At 31.9% G+C, this 19,956-nt stretch overlaps 1 protein-coding gene across 14 annotated transcripts in view; it reads right to left on the bottom strand.

Moving 5' to 3' along the window:
- The window catches only part of BCAS3 (BCAS3 microtubule associated cell migration factor), a 794,545-nt gene that overhangs the window by 679,026 nt on the left and 95,563 nt on the right, over positions 1-19,956 (bottom strand). For all 14 annotated transcript variants that reach the window (XM_023502118.2, XM_031968505.1, XM_023502116.2 and 11 more), the window contains one exon: positions 8,015-8,087. In XM_023502118.2, the coding sequence (XP_023357886.1) occupies positions 8,015-8,087 (73 nt within the window). The remainder of the gene's footprint in view (positions 1-8,014; positions 8,088-19,956) is intronic.

Consider the following 19,956-nt stretch of genomic DNA (forward strand, 5'->3'; position numbering starts at 1 on the left):
CAAATTTATAACAAATCAAGTCATTCTCCAATTGATAAATGGTCAAAGGATATGAACAGACAATTTTCAGATGATGAAATTGAAACTATTTCTACCCATATGAAAAGGTGTTCCAAATTCTGATTTAAAAAAAAAAAATTCTTCTAGAGAGAATCTTTAAATGCCTTTTCATAAGTATTTATTTTTGCACAGATGTTATATGACTTTTTAAAGGAGGAACTAAAAAGTTTGGAGACTGGAAAGACTAGTCATAGGGGATTGCGACATAATTCCATTTTGAAACGATATTAAAAATGAAAACTAACAAAGTTACAAAAAAAACAAAAATGGAAAAATATTTTGTGGACTATGCCTAAAAGCAATGTGTTGGGCTCTACTTATATCCCATAAATAGGTTTCTAGAAGAATCCAACTCATATATAAGGCATTCAAGCATACCTTCAGTTATATGTGGATATCTTTCCTAGGATGTGGAATGGCCTTACATCATGATCCATTTAATCTAGTGGAGGATGCACAAACCTTTCACCACACGAGCACTTTTACAGAGATAAACATAGCCATTTCATTACTTTAAAGAAGACATACTATTTTTCCCCCCTGAGGCAATTGGGGTTAAGTGATTTGCCCAGGATGACATAGCTAAGAAGTATTAAATATCTGAGGCCAGATATGAACTCAGGTCCTCCTGAATTCAGGGGTGTTCTATCCATTATACCAACTAGCTGCCCCAAAGACACACTATTCTAAGAGAAAATAAAATGCCAATATAAATTATGCCAATAGTGAATGTTAAATTTAAAAGGACATTGAAATAAGTTTAAAAACAATTACTTGAAGATCTAATATTTGAATATTGTGCAATGAAATACATACTAAAGGGGGAGGGAGAAAAAGAATAAGCATTTCTAAATAACTTATTAAGTTTTAGGACCTGAGCATTTTATCAATATTGTCCTACTTGATCCTCAATCCTCGGAGATACAATACTATTGTCTCCATACTACAGTTGAGAAAACTGAGACAGACAGAAGTTAAGTGGGTTGCCTAACATCACATACATAGTAAGTATCTGGAGCTGCATTTAAATTCACATTCCTGACTTCAAGTCCAGGGCCTTCTCTAAGGGCCCACCTATTTACTTCTTATGGAAAATAGCATAGGCTAAGTCTGCAAGAAGCATGCAAAGCTAGTCTAATACTACAAATGGAGTTATTTTCTCCAAAAGGAGGTTAAAGTAGAGGGAGCTGGCTTTTTCCATTCTCCATAATCTTTCCTGGGACCTTTCTCTCCATTCCTTTCTACTCTACTCTAACTCTCTATCTACTAATTTCCCATCTTATCTAACACCTTCTTTATTCTTCTCAACTTCTTTTTAATTTTATTTTACTTCTTCAAATACTTCTCAATTTGCTTTATTTTATACATAAAAATGAAAAGATAGTTCTTTCTCTTCTTTGGCATCTAGGGATGGATGTCTCTCTTTCCTCATAATCTTCCTCTCCACTTTTCCTCTTCATTCATTTCTAATTCTCCCAATTTTTATTCGATGCCAATAGCATTATACAAGATGTCTCAAGGGTTGTAGGGCAATTTTAATTTTAAGTAGATTTAAACTGCCCTAAAATTTTTAGAACACTGTGGATATGTTTTATGAAATGATTCCAAAATTAGCAGTTACTATTTTTTTTCTTATCTGTTTTTTGTATATTATTACTATTTTATAAAGGAAATCCCCTTTGGACTTACCAGATACAATATTCAAACAAAGAAATAACTCATCAGGGAGGATCTCTCCACTCTGACAAAGTTCTAAATAAATTAAGAGGTTGTATTTGGCAAGATCACAACAAAACTATTTTCAGTGTTTATAAGAGGCAAAAAAGAAAAAAAGTAAAAATAGAATTCAATTTTGGAATAAAAGATCCTAGGTCAAAATCTTTATTTTGTTACTTAGTACCTCTGTGAACTTGGGTAAATCATTTAACCTAATCTGGCCTTAGTTTTTCAATCTCTACAATAAGAAAGTTGGGTTAATTGGCTTCTAAAGCTCTTCCAACCTTAAATTTATAATCATAAAATTATCATATTTATGCAAGTTCATATAAGTAGAAATTTATTAACATAATATTTATGCAAGGTCTCTTAGGTAATTATATATTACTTCCTATAAAAAATTCCTGCTTAATTTGTAACTATGCCCAAAAGGCCATCAAACCCTTCATACCCTTTGGATCCAGCAGTGTCTCTATTAGGTCTGTATCCCAAAGAGATCATAAAAAAGGGAAAAGGACCCACCTGTGCAAAAATGTTTGTAGTAGCCCTTTTTATAGGGGCAAGGAACTGAGTGGATACCCATCAGTTAGGGAATGACTGAATAAGTTAGGGTATATGAATGTATTGGAATATTATTGTTCTATAAGAAACAATCAGCAAGATGCTTTCTGAAAGGCCTGGAGGGACTTACATGTTAAGTGAAGTGATTAGAACCAAAAGATCACTGTGCACAGCACCAACAAGATTATTGATGATCAACTGCGATGGACTTGGCTCTTTCATACAATGAGGCGATTCAGGGCAATTTCAATAGACTTGTGATGGAAAGAGTCATCTGCATTCAGAAAGAGGAGTATGGGGACCGAGTGTGGATCACAATATAGTATTTTCACCTGTTTTATTGTTGATGTTGTTTTCTTGCTTTTTTTTTTTTTCTCTGATTTTTCTTGTGCAGCATGATAGATGTAGAGATGTGTTTGGACTTGTTTGACATATTTCTTGACCTATATTGGATTGCATGCTATATAGGAGAGAGGGAAATTGGGGAGGGAAGGAGAAAAGTGTGGAACATGGGGTTTTGTGGGGGTAGATGTTGAACATGATCTTTGCATGTATTTTGAAAAATAAGAAGTTATTATTTTACAAAACTAATAAAATTGTCCAAATAAGAAAAAAATCCCTGCTTAATAACTTGTGGTTATCTGTACCAGTCTCTTAAATAATATTTAAAGAAGGTTCAACCATCTTATACAAGAAACACATTTTTGGTTCCTAGTTTTCAATAACGATAACATTAGTATTAGTATTCACTGATTTCTAATCAATAAATTGTTCTTCTACTCTTCAATGAGTTTCTTCATAGGGGAGCTGATATCAAAATGTGAGATATATGTGTATACACACACACACACACGCCACAAAATATCAGCCATAATGGACCTTATAAATGGTGTAATAGAAAGAAGTCCTATCTCACACTTGCTAAGTGACTCCAAGCAACTTATTTAATTTCCGCAGTTTACTCAGTGTGTAAAATGATAGCATCTGTACTTTAGAAAAAATATCACGTTAGTGGCTGAATGGAGGATGGATGGGAGTGGGAAAACCTGAATGGAGACAGACTCTCTAGCAGGCTATGATAAAAGCTTAAGCAAGAGGTGATGAGAGCATTCACCAGAATGATGGAAGTATCAGAGCAGAAAAAAGGGCATATTCAAAAGATGTTGGAAAGGTTAAAAAAACAAAACAAAAAAACACCACCACTACTAGCCCATATCCAATCTGACAGCAGGCTTACAGACAGTAAGAGGGAAAAGACAGTGAGGAAGCCAGGATGACAACTACGTCATTATTAAGAATGGGTATGACTGGGATACAACTCATACCAAGAAGCAATGTCAAGAGAAAGATGTAAATCTTGAGTAGTACATTGGTACCTATGACATACTAAAGGAGAAAGATGAAATATAATATTATGTTGATTATTAATGGGAATATTTGAACAAATACATAGGAAGAATAGGTAAAGAAGTGTTGTTACCTGCTTTAGTAGGATTACCAAAACAAATAATTTTCACAGGTCTTTGAAAGGACTTAAGCAAATTGTATCAAAACAATGTAACAAACAATATAATTTTCTCCTTGCCTATCACAAACTCAATTTTTGTTTAAATTAAAATTTAAACCTCAAAACATAAACACTAAGGAACAATAGAGCAACAATATAATTACTGTTGTTGTGGGCAATCTTTTTTTTTATGGCAATAAATACTTAAGAACTCATTTTCTTCTTCTTTTTAAAATGTAAATGATGCATTTTTACCATAAGATCATTTCCCAATATACCTTATTTCACATAAAACTCTCTTATAAAAAAATGAAAACCAAAAACAAAATCAATCAACTCACCAACTACATCTGATAGGTTATGCAACATTCTATAGACAGGATTTTACACCTCTTTACTATATGTCTTCTGGAAACAAGACTGGTAAATATATTGAATATGACTTTATATGCCTTTTAATGTTGTTTTCATTTAAAATATCATGATCATTGTGGATATTCTGATTCTTCTTATTTTAATCATCATTCATATAATTATTTTTCTCCAAATTCTTTACATTCATCATTTCTTATAACAAAATAAAAAAAATAATAATACATTACAGTAATATATTCAATTACTCCCCAGGTTATGGGCACTCACTTGTTTCCAGTTTTTTGCTACCACAAAAAAGTACACCAGTTACTATTTTTCTATCTATGAGACCTTTCCTTTTGTAATTCACTAACTTTAGGTGTACGCAAGAAATTTAATAAAAATTCTAGCAACAAAACTTTTTACAGGAATCAATTTGTTAGGATTGTGGAATTATATTAGCTAACCAAGAACAATTGCAACAACTGCAACAAACTGAACACATAGTCCTCTCTCAAAATATTCATAAGATTTTAAAGACACTGACAAACACATCATAAATTGTAAACTGTTTAGAAAATTGTAAACAGATAACATAGCAAGAAGTCAAAACAAACGTACTTACTTCTGATAAACCATGATTATTTTTTTAAAAGGTAAGAAGAGAAAATACATTAAAGTAAGGATATACATCGAACAATGACTTGGAGATAAAAGTGAAGATTTAATTCTTATTTTTATTAAAGAGAAAATCATTAAGCATTAAGTTGGAACAAAAACAAACAAATAAACAACAAAAACTAATCTTGAGCATTAAAATAAGAAAACAGAAATCTATCTGTTGGAATTATGTATTAAGCTTTCAAAATTAAGTATTTTCTATGAGATATAAAAAGGTACCAGTGATGAGTCAATTTGCCTGTATCTTAAATGCACCTTCTGAGTTTAGTGTAAACATGATAAAATCAGATTGACCAAAGAAAGGACAATAGAAAAACTGTTGAAAATCCCACAAAATTGGGTGCCCCCAATCCCAAGAATAAAGCAGAAATAAATGTTATAGAAGAAATATAAGGGGAGGAAACTAGATGGTCTTAGCTCACCATTGCTGGGAAGGAATAAGAGGATATGAATGTAAACATGATTTAGGAACACTGAGATCACTCTTGGGGATTATTCCTGGAGAGGTGGGCAGAGGGGGGTTCAGTAGTTAGCCAAAAGAGAGAAAAGGATCACTGGTAAGAAGGATGGCATAAAAGCCACTTTCTATAGTACTCACTTCCTGCTGAGTTCCCTAATGGGAACAGCAAACAAAAGGTGGTATAGCTAGAATGAAAATATTGAGGACAGAGATAAAAAATTCAATTAGAAGTGCTTAAATATATTTTGCTAAATTAATGAAATGAGTACAACAATATTAAAAAAAAAAAGGAAAATGTGAATTCAAAGAAATTAGAAAAAAATTTTAAAATAAAAAAAAAAAGAACTTCACAAATAACAACATGTTTTCAGTGTGGAAAAGCTGGACATTTAAGAGCTCAGTGTAGATATAGAGACAGAGTGAGAGGATAGGGTGAGAGGATAAAACCCAAAATCCCATGTCCAAAATGTAACTGAGGCTTTCACTGGACCTCTGAATGTAGATTGACCCAGAGAAATGAGAGGCAGAGCCCAGTTCCACGATATCAATCAAAAAACAGGCCGAGCATGATAGCAGCTGAGGTTACAACTTGAAGTGATTATTACTTTCAACTCAAACTAAGGCTGCCTCCAGAAAACTTCCCAGAGAAACCTGCTCCCAGAGAGAACCATTATATTTTAAAGAAGAAAAACACCACACACAAGAAATAAAACAAATGAAGCAGTTCTCAAAAAGAAGCATAAACTAGTAACAACCTTAACAACAAACGAAATGCAAAAACAATCCTGAGGTTTCACTCCCTATTGAGCAAATGGGCAAACACCATAAAAGGATGGGAATAGTCAATATTAGAAGAGTTGTAGAAAAACAAGCAAACAAACAGTGGAACTGTTTATTACTATTTCGAATTATGCAAATAAAGTACCTAAAATGTCTATACCCTTTAATCCAGAGATTCCACTGTTGCACATATAAATCTGGGATCCTCAAGTTACTAACAAAGACAAAGGTCCCACAAGCATTAAAACATTTATAGCAGGACTTTTTATAATGGAAAAGAACTAGAAATAAAGTAGATGCCTGTAAATTTATGACATATTAATGTAATGATATCATACGGCACTGTAAAAAAATAATATGATTAAAAGAAAAAAGGAACATAAAGAGATTTACATGCAGAGATAAAAACTGAATAAATGAAAGCTAAAAAAAAAATACAGATTATGACTACAAATGTAAATAAAAAGCACCATCTACTAGAATACAACTAAAAATGAATACTTGCAAATTCCACAAAACAAGCTTGATCCTAAAGAGGAGATATGGAGAGAGGTCTCTCTCCATACTTTTGATGAGGTGGAAGGCTGGACACTATTGTGGAACATTGCATATAATGTCATGTTTTGTCAGTTTATCATATTTATAAGGCAGAGGTGGGAAACATCCAGCCTATAAACCATGAAAGGCCCAAGAAATAATTTGCTAAGGCAACTACAGGTGATAAACTGAAAGCTAGGTACAAAAACTTCCCACTGTTTGAGTTCTATAAGCTGTTAATTTTGTATGCCTGCAAAATGATGTAATAAATATCCAAATGTTTCTTGGCAGAAAAAAAGGTTCCCCACCCTTTTTACAGAGGACGGCCCTTGAAGAACAACAACACAGAGTAAATTTAGACATGTCAAAACAAAAGAGAGCAATAAATATTTATTTTTTGATATCTTAGCAATAGTTCCAAGCACATAAAATAAATTGTGATAACTGCACAATAATGATGGGTACATACAGTACTATAATATCATGGTAGCCTAGGAAGTCACTAAGGCCTAGCAAGACCTTTGAAACAAGAAGCAACTGCAAAGTTTTTTTGGAAGAAATGCAATGCATATCACATAACTGTTTCATTCATTTTCTATTCATCTCCCCTTCCAAGTCTCAATGATGTTTTTAATATATATGTGTAATGTCATCAATTTAAATAAACACTCCTCCCAATTTAAAGAAACATGACAGAAAAGAAATGAGAAAAACGCAGGAAACTTTTTGTTTTCACTGTTATACAATCTTATGAATCTACATGATGGTTAGCCTCTAAGGAGAAGCAATATTACCATTCCTACTTACCCAGTTAAGTGATTTAATTAGTCAATACAAAAGAAAAAATCAGAGTTGTAAGGCCACTCCATTTGCTCAATAAAATGAGCTCAAAGCCTTCATTTACTTTAAATTACACAAGATTTTTGTGGTAGCAAAAATCAGAAATAAGTAGATGCCATTGTTCAGGAAACAAAGAGTTAAAAAGGAAGAGAACTGAGAAAACATTACCCCTCAATTCATCAGAAGTGGGGAGTTCCTGGGTGCGGGACCTTATATGCAATGTCAGAAGTTTTGATTTATTTATTTCTTTTATGGAATGCTTTTCTTATTGTTCTTTTTTAAAGTATTTGTTCTAAGGGATGTTTCTCTAGGAGGTACTAGAAGTGGTAACAGTGATGGAAACTGAAGGGATATTCAAGACAGACATTATAGTCAAAATTTGGTAGTTATATCACTATATAATCTAATGGTTTCAAAAGGAAAAAAAGTTTATGAAATCAAAGCTTTTTTGGAATTTTAATGAGTCATTCTTGAGAGTGACTGAAAAAAAACATTTTTTAAAAAAGATCTTTCCTTACCCAGAAGATCCAATACTCTTACAAACACCAAGCAGAGGCCTCTTCTCAGCAAAGTTGTCACATTTCTGTGAATCTGTTAAAAAGCATAAAAAAGACTAAAGTTAGAAGTATCCTTGTGTATCTTCTCTCTTTTTAAAAAATCATCTCTATGATGATGAGACATATAAATTAGGAATTTATGCATTTGGTGTGAAATCGAGAAAGACAAAATCTTTTTAAAAAAAAGTAAATGGCATCCCCTCATCAGGCTTTCTTAGTAGTTCCTCACTAGTTATCTGTCTTTATATGATCTAATCTACAACAAAAACTTCTTGAGAGCAAAATAATACTCACACAATACTGTACTATTCATCAGAATTTTGTTTCTCACCAAGAAAGAAAACATTTTAAAGAAGAAAAGGATACTCATCTCTGTCATCATCATAAACAGCTACAACAATTATTGCCTTCCATCTCATCAAAAATATGGGGAGATGTTGGAATCCTAGTGTCAACTCAACTTGAAACAAGGTGAAAACTCAAGGGAGATGTTAGAATCCTAGTGTTAACTCAATGGAATTGATACAATGCTTATTGGTTCACACCAATCCTTACAAGGTGATAAGATTTTGGGTGATTATTTACTTGTAACTGAAACTAAAGCTACCTCCAGAAAACCTCCCCAAGAAACCTGCTTTCTCCCAGAGAGAACTATTATTATATTTTAAAGAAAAAAACCACCACAGGGAGAGGTGTCTCTTCATACCTCTTCTTTAGAATCAGGCTTGTTCTTTGAAATTTTGAAGCATTCATTTTCAATTATATCTTGGTAAATGATTCTTTCCATTTACATTGTTGTAGTCAAAGTCTATATTGTTCTCTTAGCTCTCATTTATTCAATTTTTATCTTTTCATGTAATTAATTAATCAATAAACTAATCATTATTATTAAGCAAGTTTTATGTCCCAGGCACTATGCTAAGCACTGAGGATACAAAGAAAGGAAAAAGATACCTTCTCTCAAGAAATTCACACTCTAACAGGAAATATAACATTTAAATAACTAAGTGCAATCAAGAAAGTCAATTTTTTTTACATAAATTGTGTTTTGTATATTTGTTAGCAGAAATAATTCTTCTTAGAAATTAATACTGCTTGGAGTAGCTAGGTAGTACACTGGATACAGCAACAGCCCTGAAGTCAGGAGGACCTGAGTTCAAATCCAACCTCGGACACTTAATACTTCTTAGCTGTGTGACCTAGAGCAAGTCACTTAACCCTAATTGCCTCGAGGTAAAAAAAAAGAAATTAATACTGCTTATGATATCAAAAGAAAGAGAAAAATCAAATGAGTTCCTAGAGATACCATCCATTTCTGTAAAATATGTGGTATTCATCCACATCAGGGAGGCTGATGAAGGCATAAATAAATGGAGAATAGTGCCAAAGTAGGAAGAGTGAAGAGAGCTTGATATAAGTCAGGAACTCACAGGATCTGAAAGAATCACTAAGCCTTTTGTTCTACTTGCCAAAAAGATCAGGTGACCCAAGTTCCATCTTTTACCAGACTGAGGCACCATATATATACCAAATCTCCTCCAAGAATACAGTTGTATGCTTATCTTTCTAGTGACTATGATCCCTATATTTCCCAGCTCCTCCTCTCCACATTTCCCTACATGTCTTCAATTAGGTCTTTTCCCTTTCTTTGTGTGAGTTAAAATGTACCAAATAAAGGTAATATTTAAAATCACTGCCTCTTTTAGAGAATCCTTTAAAAAGCAGCTGAAATAAACTTATATGTTATCTTCTCATTCTGAACTCTGTGTCCCCAGTAGGAGAAATGATTTTCCCTATTTAATAGATAAGAAAACAAGAAAAACAACATGCTAAAAGTAACAGAGCTATAGAAAAAGTAGTGACTATTACGTAGAACCTCTTTGAGTTCTATTCCATTGTTCTTTTTAATTTACCACACAGTGAAATGATTCATTTGCACTGTTAGACTCTGAGCTTTTTAAAAAAGAGAAGGGAGAAAAAGTAATTAAAAAATAACAAAAGAGCAAACAGGTCTTAAACCCTGAGCCTTCTGGACATATCCCTTGTCCTTACCCTGAGGTTAGTGCTAGAGAAGAACTTTCTTGATTACATTCTTTAGAATTGAACACAGGATCCTTTAACAAAAGTGGAAATGAAGGAAAAAATTTTTGTATCCAATGAGCACCACTCACACAACACCATAAAAACACCACAACGAGCACTAGACTACATCATGTAATGGACACATAATTTTTCAAAATGCCTGGAGCAGGGAGCAGGTGGGTGGCACAGTACATTGAACACCAACCCTGAAGTCAGGAGGAACCGAGTTCAAATCTAGTCTCAGATACTTAGCACTGCCTAGCTGTGTGACCCTGGGCAAGTCACTTAATCCGAACTGCCTCAGGGGAGAAAAAAAAAAAAAAAAAAGCCAAGCATTGCACAAAAACTTTTATTGTTGCCACAATCATTAAATTAATACTTCTTGTTGTATTAATGTAATTGGAAAAAATTTAAAAAAAAAACCCACAACAAAAACAAACATGATTCAAAAAAAGAGATATGGAAAGACACATCTCCACCCTATTCCTCTGCAGAAATGAGAGGTTTAAAAGTGTACTACAACATACATAAAGTCTTCCTTTTTTGATCACAGTTATACATTTTTCCTTTTCTTTCTTGTTTTTGAATTTTTATACTGAAAATATTATATTTTATATAGGATGGATATCTGGGAGGAAATGACAGGGGAAAATTAAGTAAAATATAAAAAATTTATATATAAAAGCTTATTTTTAAAAAAAAATTTTTAAGCTGGTAGAACCAGTGTATAGATTGAGAAACAATAAGTGTACTTTGTAAACCAATGATATTTTTGCCAAAGAAAATATCTGAAATATGTTTAAAACAATTTACAATATGTTGTATACTGGTATCCTTTTTAAAACAGATTTGTCAGATTCTATAATTAAAAATATCACCTTTAACTCAACTATTAATAATTAACAAATCTAGTACATATACAATATTTAAGTTACAGATTAATTATGACTAAAGCTTATCTGTACAAGTCTAACTTCACTCCAACATACTTGGATAACTGTAATATTAAAATGGTTCTCCATCAATAACTTCACATTCAACAAGGAGTTTATGTATAACTTGAAAGTAATAAAGTATTGAAAGTATTTGAAAGTATTTTCCTTGTCCCTCTTTTTCTAGGCTTTATCAGATCTCTATGGTTTCTACTTACACTATACACACTGATTTGAAATTTGGATAAAGGAAACATCTCTAGTCTGTAAAAGTAACAACTGATAAATTAGAATTTAGATTTAAAAAGAAGTAGTTAAGAACTCCATTTGTTGATACTCATTTCTTAGGGCATATTAGTCCTGGGAACTTTTCTATAATTTGGAAAACTACTTTCACATTAGTGAACCAACTATACTGAGAACATATCAGTCTATAGATTAATGTAATTAAAAATTTTAGATTCTTCAAAGTAATGACCAAACTTACAAAGGCAAACAAATTTGAAAATCCATAAGGGCAGGAAAATTAATGAGCAGAGCCATGGCATAGATAAATGTGAATAAATAAAACCATTCTAAAATACAAACTATCCATATACGATATGTTTTAAGAAAAATGTATTCAGGACATGACACTAGACATTGGAAGACAATGCATGAAAATCTTGATCTGCATGAAATAAGTTAATTTTCTGACAATTTGAATATTAATACATTAGAAAAGTCATTACTATAGGGACTTTGAAATCTCATGAACATGTAGCTATTAACCTGATTTTTCATCCAGTACAAACAGCAACATGTGCTCTCCACAATGCCTAATGGAGTCACTACCCCATGCGTAATTCCAGGGAAAATGTAATCCTCCAAGTTGTGGAGGATTAATTTTTTTTTATATATAAAATTGTGTGTTTATTCACATATGGGAGAGAATGACGTTACACACACCTGCTCTACATAGTGTTTAACTGAATGAAGTATGATGATGAAAATGAAAAACTGCTAGCTAAATCCACCAAATGTAAAAAGTATAGCAATCCTGTCACAAAGTCCTTTTCTTAAACTCCTTTTATTCTAAATCCTTTTAATTCTGTCCTATAACACTCTAACATTTATAAAAAGCTGAAAATCCTGATAAATCACACAATTAAAGTAATGAAAATGGACCTGCCTACCAATAAAATGCCACCTCCTAGCATTTCACTTAGCTAAATGGTTTTTTAAAAATTCAAAACCATGTGCAGAAGAGAAAATGTTAAATACTATCCCTGCCCCACCAACTTGCACTTGCTTAAATGAACTTTCATACTGCCCTGAAACAAATGGAATCTGCCTCATAAATCATCTTTACCCATTCATATACCTTTAATCATTGGTTAAACCAAAGACAGATTTAACAACAGTTCTTTGCATATAGTAAGAGATTAATAAGTATCTATGGGATAAGGACAGTTGAGGAAATAAAAGACCAAAACTCCTCAGGAAAAAAAAAAGAAAAACAGATTCCACTGTCTTATAGCTTCTGAATTTAGACACCACAAATACTGTCATTGGTCTCAAATAAACTTGTCGTACCTTATAATTCTAATTCTTGAAATTCTATATTAGGGAGTAGCATTCTAAATTGTAAATATGTTCATTTGCCCACTGTGCTATACATAACTATGAAATATACTTAATTCATAGAGTGATTCCTTACACACACACACACACACACGCGTGCGCGCACGCACAGTATATAAGCAAGTAGCACACTTGAAAGTTTCTATTTCTCATCTTTAGACACATAATTATTAAGAATCTCTTTTCATCATCTATAGTTTTAAATGTATTTCAGGTCCACTGTTTGCAAGAGCAATTATCTATATTCTAGAAATGATATAGGTTCATTGGAAAGAGATCTTAGAAGGCATTTAATCTAACAACCTCACTTTTTACAAATAAGGGGAAAGAGTTCCAAATTCCTCTTCTGTAAAATAAGAAAATGATTGGCTTAGTTTAGACTCTTCAATTTTAATAATACTGAAACTTGAACTCCAAAATAATAAGGGGAATTTACTTTTCAAATAATCTCAAAGTAATGCATATGAAACATCCTGAGTCCTGTTGTTCTTCAATAAAATTTTTGAGCTTTTCAAACCCCAAGATGAAACAAACAATAGAGCAGAACTTGAAGTTTATTACCCTACACTGCACATAAATACAATGGGATATGAAGATGAAAATCATTTATTTCACTTAAAAAATAAGTTTACAGAAATTTTTGTGACATTATTTTCCATTTGATTGACATTTAAATAATATTTTTGTTATATTTTATTGCAAAAATATAACAGAGTACTAAAGGAATGTACAGAAACAGAATTTTTTTTCCAGGTCAAAATTTATATGGAAGCATTATAATGGGAAAACAAAGCTGTCATCTTATGCAGTTATAAAGGTACCAACTAGTGATAAAAGGCAGGAGGAATTTTTATTATTTTACTATGACTGAAACTATTCCTCTAAAAGAATGCTTTTAAAATCCTAGATGAGATCAATTTTGATTTTCCTTTGGAAATATTCCTCCTTCCATCATATATAAGCACACACTCCTAATAATCAACAAGCATTTATTTTTTTAATTAAAGCTTTTTATTTTCAAATTATTTGCATAGATAATTTTCAGCAAAACTCATGGTAGAATAAATGCCTAAGAAGGCTGAAGCATTTTCAGCATTCACCCTTAGAAAACTTTTGTGTTCCAAATTTTTTTCTCCCTTCCTCCCCACCACCTCCTCCTCTAGAGAGCAAGTAATAAAATATGTTAAACATGTAGAATTCTTCTATACATATTTCCATAATCATAATGCTTCACAAGAAAAATCAAATCTAAAAGGAAAAAATTAGAAAAAAATTAAATGCAAATTAACAACAAAAAAAAAGTGAAAATACTCTGTTGTGATCTACACTCAATCCCCATAGTCCTCTCTCAGGGTGCAGGTGACTCTCTATTACGAGACCACTGAAACTAGCCTGAATCACCTCACTTCAACAAGCATTTATAAAGTGTAAAGTGCCAGGCACTATGCTGGTGCTTAAGTTACAAAAATGGAAATTATACATTTACTATCCTCAAGGAACTCATATCATATAAGGGGAACACATACATAGGTAATTTATACAAAATGAGCACAAATAGTAGAACCAAGATAATTTGAAGGAATAGGCTGTAGGAAAAGGAGGAAGGAATAATCAAGAAAGACTTCATGCAGAAAGTGGTGCTTGAGGTCTTCCTGACAAGGTCTTTCCTCTTAAGGTTTCTAAGGAACTGAAGTGAGAGGGAAGTTCATTCCAAGTAGGAAGAAAGGCACAGGCAGGAGAGATCAAATGACGTGTGTGTAGAACAAAATGAACATTTCTTTGATTGGACAGAAGAGCATGTAAAAGGAACAATGTATATGAAAACTGAAAAGTTTAATTTAGGGTGTGAAAGGCTTTTAATATCAGACCCCTTTAAACTTTATCTCAGAGAGAACTCAGGGAATTTAATGTACAATAATGACAAGAGGCAATCTCATGATTTAGGAAAGTCACTTTGACAGCTATGGATGACAGCTGGAAAGGGGAGAAAGCAATATGGGCAGTCAAATTGGAAAATGGGCCATCTGTAGCAACACCTACACTCTGTATATGGTACCTCTACCTCCACTTTCACTACACCTCCTTGTTCTCCTTTGAAACGTGTTCATGTTCCATTTACCCTTTTTCTCTTAATTACCTGCTCTAAAGAAAAAGTCTTATAAAATCAAACTTATGGTAGAGTAAATGCCTAAGAAGGCTGAAGATATTATGACTCCATGAGGACATTTGTATTTTGACAGGGGCAAAATTTAAGTCAAAGAAATTATTTTCAATCATTCAAGAATTTCAGAAATCAACAAGCTAGGATTTAAGTAGAATCTTCTTAAATATCTTGTAATAAAGCCAACAAAATGTCACTTTTTTCTAGCTCGTTATAAAACTAATCCTGAATTAATATAGGTATCATAAAAATTGCCAATACAATCTAAATAGATGAAAGCATATAAGGAATGTCAGTTTCAAAAAAAAATCAATTTATTTATAGTCTTATCCTGAAATTTAGCTGCTTTATGGGATGTTTATGGGACATTTGAATCACAATCCCCTCCATGAAATAGTGGGCTTCATCTCTTGAAATAATCAATTGTAGTCTTGAAATGGCTAGCTTGACCTAAGAGATTAAAAAACAACTTCCTAGAACAATTCAAATGAAGGTCACTGTCCACTTACAGTAAACACAATTTTGAGGTATAAGTTAAGTGAGCTTGAAATACTAACCAAAGGTTGCTTTGTACCTTATTCCAGAATCTAATTACATAGAAACAGAAATAGCACATATGGTAAAAATTTTCAAAGAATTTTCTGTAGTTCAGAAATTCATTTATGAAGTATTGCCTATTTTGCAAGTAAAATAAAGACATGGAGATGATCTGGAACTTTGAGTTCATGACGCATGGAAGACTTATTTTTTTAATGTGCTTAATAATAAATACCTTTTTGAGGTCAACTTATAAATCTCACTTCCTAAAAAAAAAAAATAGCTCATTTTTTTCTTTGATTATGGGTATTCATGTTTATTCAACTGAAATAATTCAACATTCACTAGTTGCTGCTACTACAGAATTAAAAAGAGTCAAGCTGACCTGCCTATGGTTTTCTCTATTAGGTTACTCACATTACTAGGGATATTTCTAGTATGTACTGATTTATATAAAAACATTTCAAATTTTGCTGTTACCTGCCTACAGTGGACAATCGATTCAAAATAAACCTGAGAAAGGAAGACCACCATAGTCTCCTGAATGAAAAAAGCAAGACTTCTCCATTCTGAAAAATGCTCAAGAAGAAAGTTACATGTTTTATTTAAAATGTGATCATGTTTTAGGTTTCAATTTACCGATAAAAGAGATGAGACCAGGGTCATTTTTTTTGCTTTTTCTTTGTATTTCTAGCACTCAATATAGTTCTTGACAATCCAGTGCTTAGTAAGTGCTTGTTGACTGAATGACTGACTCATGATCAATTGCCTAATGAGATCACTAAGTCCTAGAAATGGGCTTTGAATAGAATTTGTATCACAGTGTCAATAGGCAGGCCATTCTGAAAATACCATCTCTAAATTTAAATAAAAACTCTCTTAAAATTAAGTTGAATAATTCCGAGGAATTAGTAATCTTTTGAAGTTATAAACTACTATTCATCTTGATAAATTACCTAATCTAGATTTATGACTATATTCCAGATATGTATGAATTTTCATGTTTTCACTTAAGTGAAAACTTCAAATGGGAAAACTATTTACATTAATATAATTTCTCTGTTCAATCATGAACACTCATTCTTATAATTTTATTAAGAAAACAATTCAAAAGAAAAGATAAATGTTGATTGAAGTAGCTGGAATTGTAACTGAGTTTTTAAATTTAGATAGAAATTGAAATAGGAAAAAGAAAGCTAAAAATATGGGTAAAGAGAAAAAAAAGAAAATCATGTAATGTTCACAGAATGGTAAAGAGTTGAGCCCAACATGAAGTAAAATTTATATTAAAGTAGGGAAGGCGAAGCCAGATTATGTAGGTCCCTAAAAACCAGCCAGGCAAATGATATGAAATAGAGGATGATAATGGAGCTTGAGTAGAAGAGTAAAAATTGAAAGCAATGCTTATGAAACATTAATCTGGTAGCAATATACAAAATGGATCACTTTCTAACAGCATATCTGCTTGGTATCAACACCAGGAAACTTCTTGGCTCCTCCAAGAAAAGCTCATGACTTAAAGCCTCATTACCACATAGACTAACTCAGTTTTTGAACTTCAATACTTTCTCCATTCCTTCAGTTGCTTCTCCCCTCTGTACTGAGAAGATCCTGATGCCTTCCTTTATAGAACTTTCCAAATAACTTTATTTTCCATCAGCCTCTATAACTTTTCATCAACTTCATTTCATCTACTTGGTTTTCAACTCTAAAGAACATCATACCCCTACCCCAGATATCCACTAGATTGCCTTCCCATGCTTTTTAGTTTTCTTTTTTAATGTTGCCTTTTCCCCATTATATTATAAGCTTCTTAAGGTCAGGAATTTTTTTTTCTTATTTGTATTCCCAGTAATTAGCATAGTGTCTGGCACAAAGTATATACTGAATTGAATTGAGCTGAAACCCAAAGGAGAAAATGTAAAGAGGTAGGTAAATAGAGCAGTTTAGTTCAAAGAAATGAACTGATAAGGACCAGTATGAACTAACACAATAACACTGGCACTAAAATTCTGGAAAGGAATTAAATCCAAGATACATTTTAAAGGATGAAATAATATCACTTGGGAATGGCCAATGTTGGAGAAGCTATGAAAATTCAAGCACAGTAATCCAATGCTGATGGCATTGTGCACATATTGGAAAGCAATTTGGAATTATACAAACAAAAGAGATAAAAATTCCCATACACTTGGATCTAGAGAGTTAGACATATATCTTTAGTAATATGGAAAAAAATGAGAAAGGTTTCACATACAACAAAACATTTATTTTTTTTTAATGGTAGCAATGAACTAGAAACAAAGTAGACGTCTATCAACTGAGGAATACCTAAACAAATTGTTGTAAATAAATGCAATGTAATAATATATATTATATGTGAAAAGAAATAATGAATGTATGATGAATACAGAGAGGCATGGAACTATTTAAACATACTGATTCAAAATGAAGGAAACCAGGAAAACAATATACACAATGACTACAACAATGTAAATGAAATAAATACCAAAAGTAATTGAAAATGAATGTTGAAATATTACATAGTAAAAACTTGACCACAATGAAGAAATATATAAGAAGCTTCCACAGACTCTGCAAAAACAGGGGTACCAATGGATGGGAAACATAGCATATGCTGATCAAAGTTGGTTTTTAATGTGTTAACTCAGTTTTACTAAAGTTTTCTCTTCCCTTTTATTCCTTTACAAAAATTACTTGTAACATGTAAAAGCTCTTTCAGAAAATGGAGAGATATTCAGGAAGAACTTAGGGTATGTTAAAAACAAAAGATATTAATAAAAATTTATTTTTGAAAGAAAACAATGGGTAAAGCTTTTTATTAATTTTATCATTTAATTTACCAAAAAAAAAAAATCTTATTTCCCTCCCACACATACTCTCAATGAAGAGGGAAAAAAATTTAACAAAAATGCATAATTAAACAAATGTATACATTGGATATGAACAAAACAAATAATGTCTCAATCTACATCCTCTAGAAGGACATCATCTCTACAAGGACATTCGGCATACTCTTATCAAAACTTTTTTTGGTGACTTGATTGATTTTGATAAGAATTGATAAGCATTCTTAAAGATTTCAATACTATTTTTATTCATATTATTAATATAATATTGTTTCATATTTGTATTCATATTATTTCACATGCAACTTGTTTTCCTGGTTCTGTTCTGCTCACTTCATGATACACCAGTTTCTATACATCTTCCCAACTTTCTCTGAAATTTTTTTTTCACTGCTTATGGCACAATAATATTCCATTATTTTATATACCATAATTTGTTCAGCCATTCTCCAACTGATGATCAGTTTCTCAGTTTTTACTATTTTGCTACCAGAAAAAAAAGCTACCATAAATATTTTTGTATGGATGTATTCTTTTCTTAGGTCTTTTATCTCCTCAGAGATTTAAGAGCAGTTGGTCCAAAAGATCTGTTCAGTTCAGTAACTTTTAAGCCCTATTTCCAATTGTTTCTCAAAATAACTAAACAAATACACAACTCCATCAAAAATTAATTAACATGTCTATTTTTTGCAATCGTTGTTCAGTGGGAGGTGACACAAATTCAAATTGTGAAATTTCATATTACCTAATTAGTGATTGAGAGTATTTTTCAAAACTTGGTTACTGATAGCTTGGATTTCTATTCTGGCTCTGAAAAATCACTTTTTCTGAACTTTGACCATTCATCAATTGTAGAATGGCTCTAAAACTTATAAATCTGACACAATACACTAAATGATTTAGAAAGGAAAACTTTTACCTGCTTCTCTTCTAATTCTTGCTGCATAGGTTTGTGAAAAACTTTTTAAATTTAAAAAAATTTAAATGGTACCTCCAGACCACATGACAAACAAGATGGGGACTACATATTTTCTCCATTCCTCACAAAATGGCAAACCTCTCCAAAAAAGGAATTATACTACAGAGAATAATCTGAACTGTCCCCACAGTCTTAGGACACCAAGAACCCAAATAAGGAAAAAATTCAATCAAACCATATTAGAGAAAACTAACCCTTACTTTCAAAGGGCTCATTCTTCATCAAAAAACAGAGTGATAGATCAATAGAACAGAAGGGATAAGAGAATTGGAAATAGAAGTTAATAATCTCATTGAATTAAAAAAACATAAGTGACTCAGGAAAGAACTTTTTATTTGATCAAAAATAATTCTGGGAAAACTGCCAAGCAACTTGGCAGAAATTAAGTTATATGAAAATTGTACACCATATTTTAAAATACATTCTAAGTGGATATATGAGCTCAATATTAAAGATTACAAAAATTAAAAGAGAATCAGATCACATAACTTTTGCAGATATGGATAGGATATATGTTCCGAACCAGACAAAGGATAGAAGCAATCACAAAAGATAAAATATACAAATATTATCCTACCTAGAAGAAGGGAAAGAAATAAATGTAACAAAATTTTACTGACGAGTTTGGCAACCAAGCTATATAGCAGCTATATGAGACAAAAAAATTCTCCAATAGATAAGTGGTCAAATAATATGAACAAATAGTACTCCAAAAATTA

This window comes from Sarcophilus harrisii, chromosome 4 (assembly GCF_902635505.1).
Source record: "Sarcophilus harrisii chromosome 4, mSarHar1.11, whole genome shotgun sequence".
Lineage (NCBI taxonomy): Eukaryota > Metazoa > Chordata > Mammalia > Dasyuromorphia > Dasyuridae > Sarcophilus > Sarcophilus harrisii.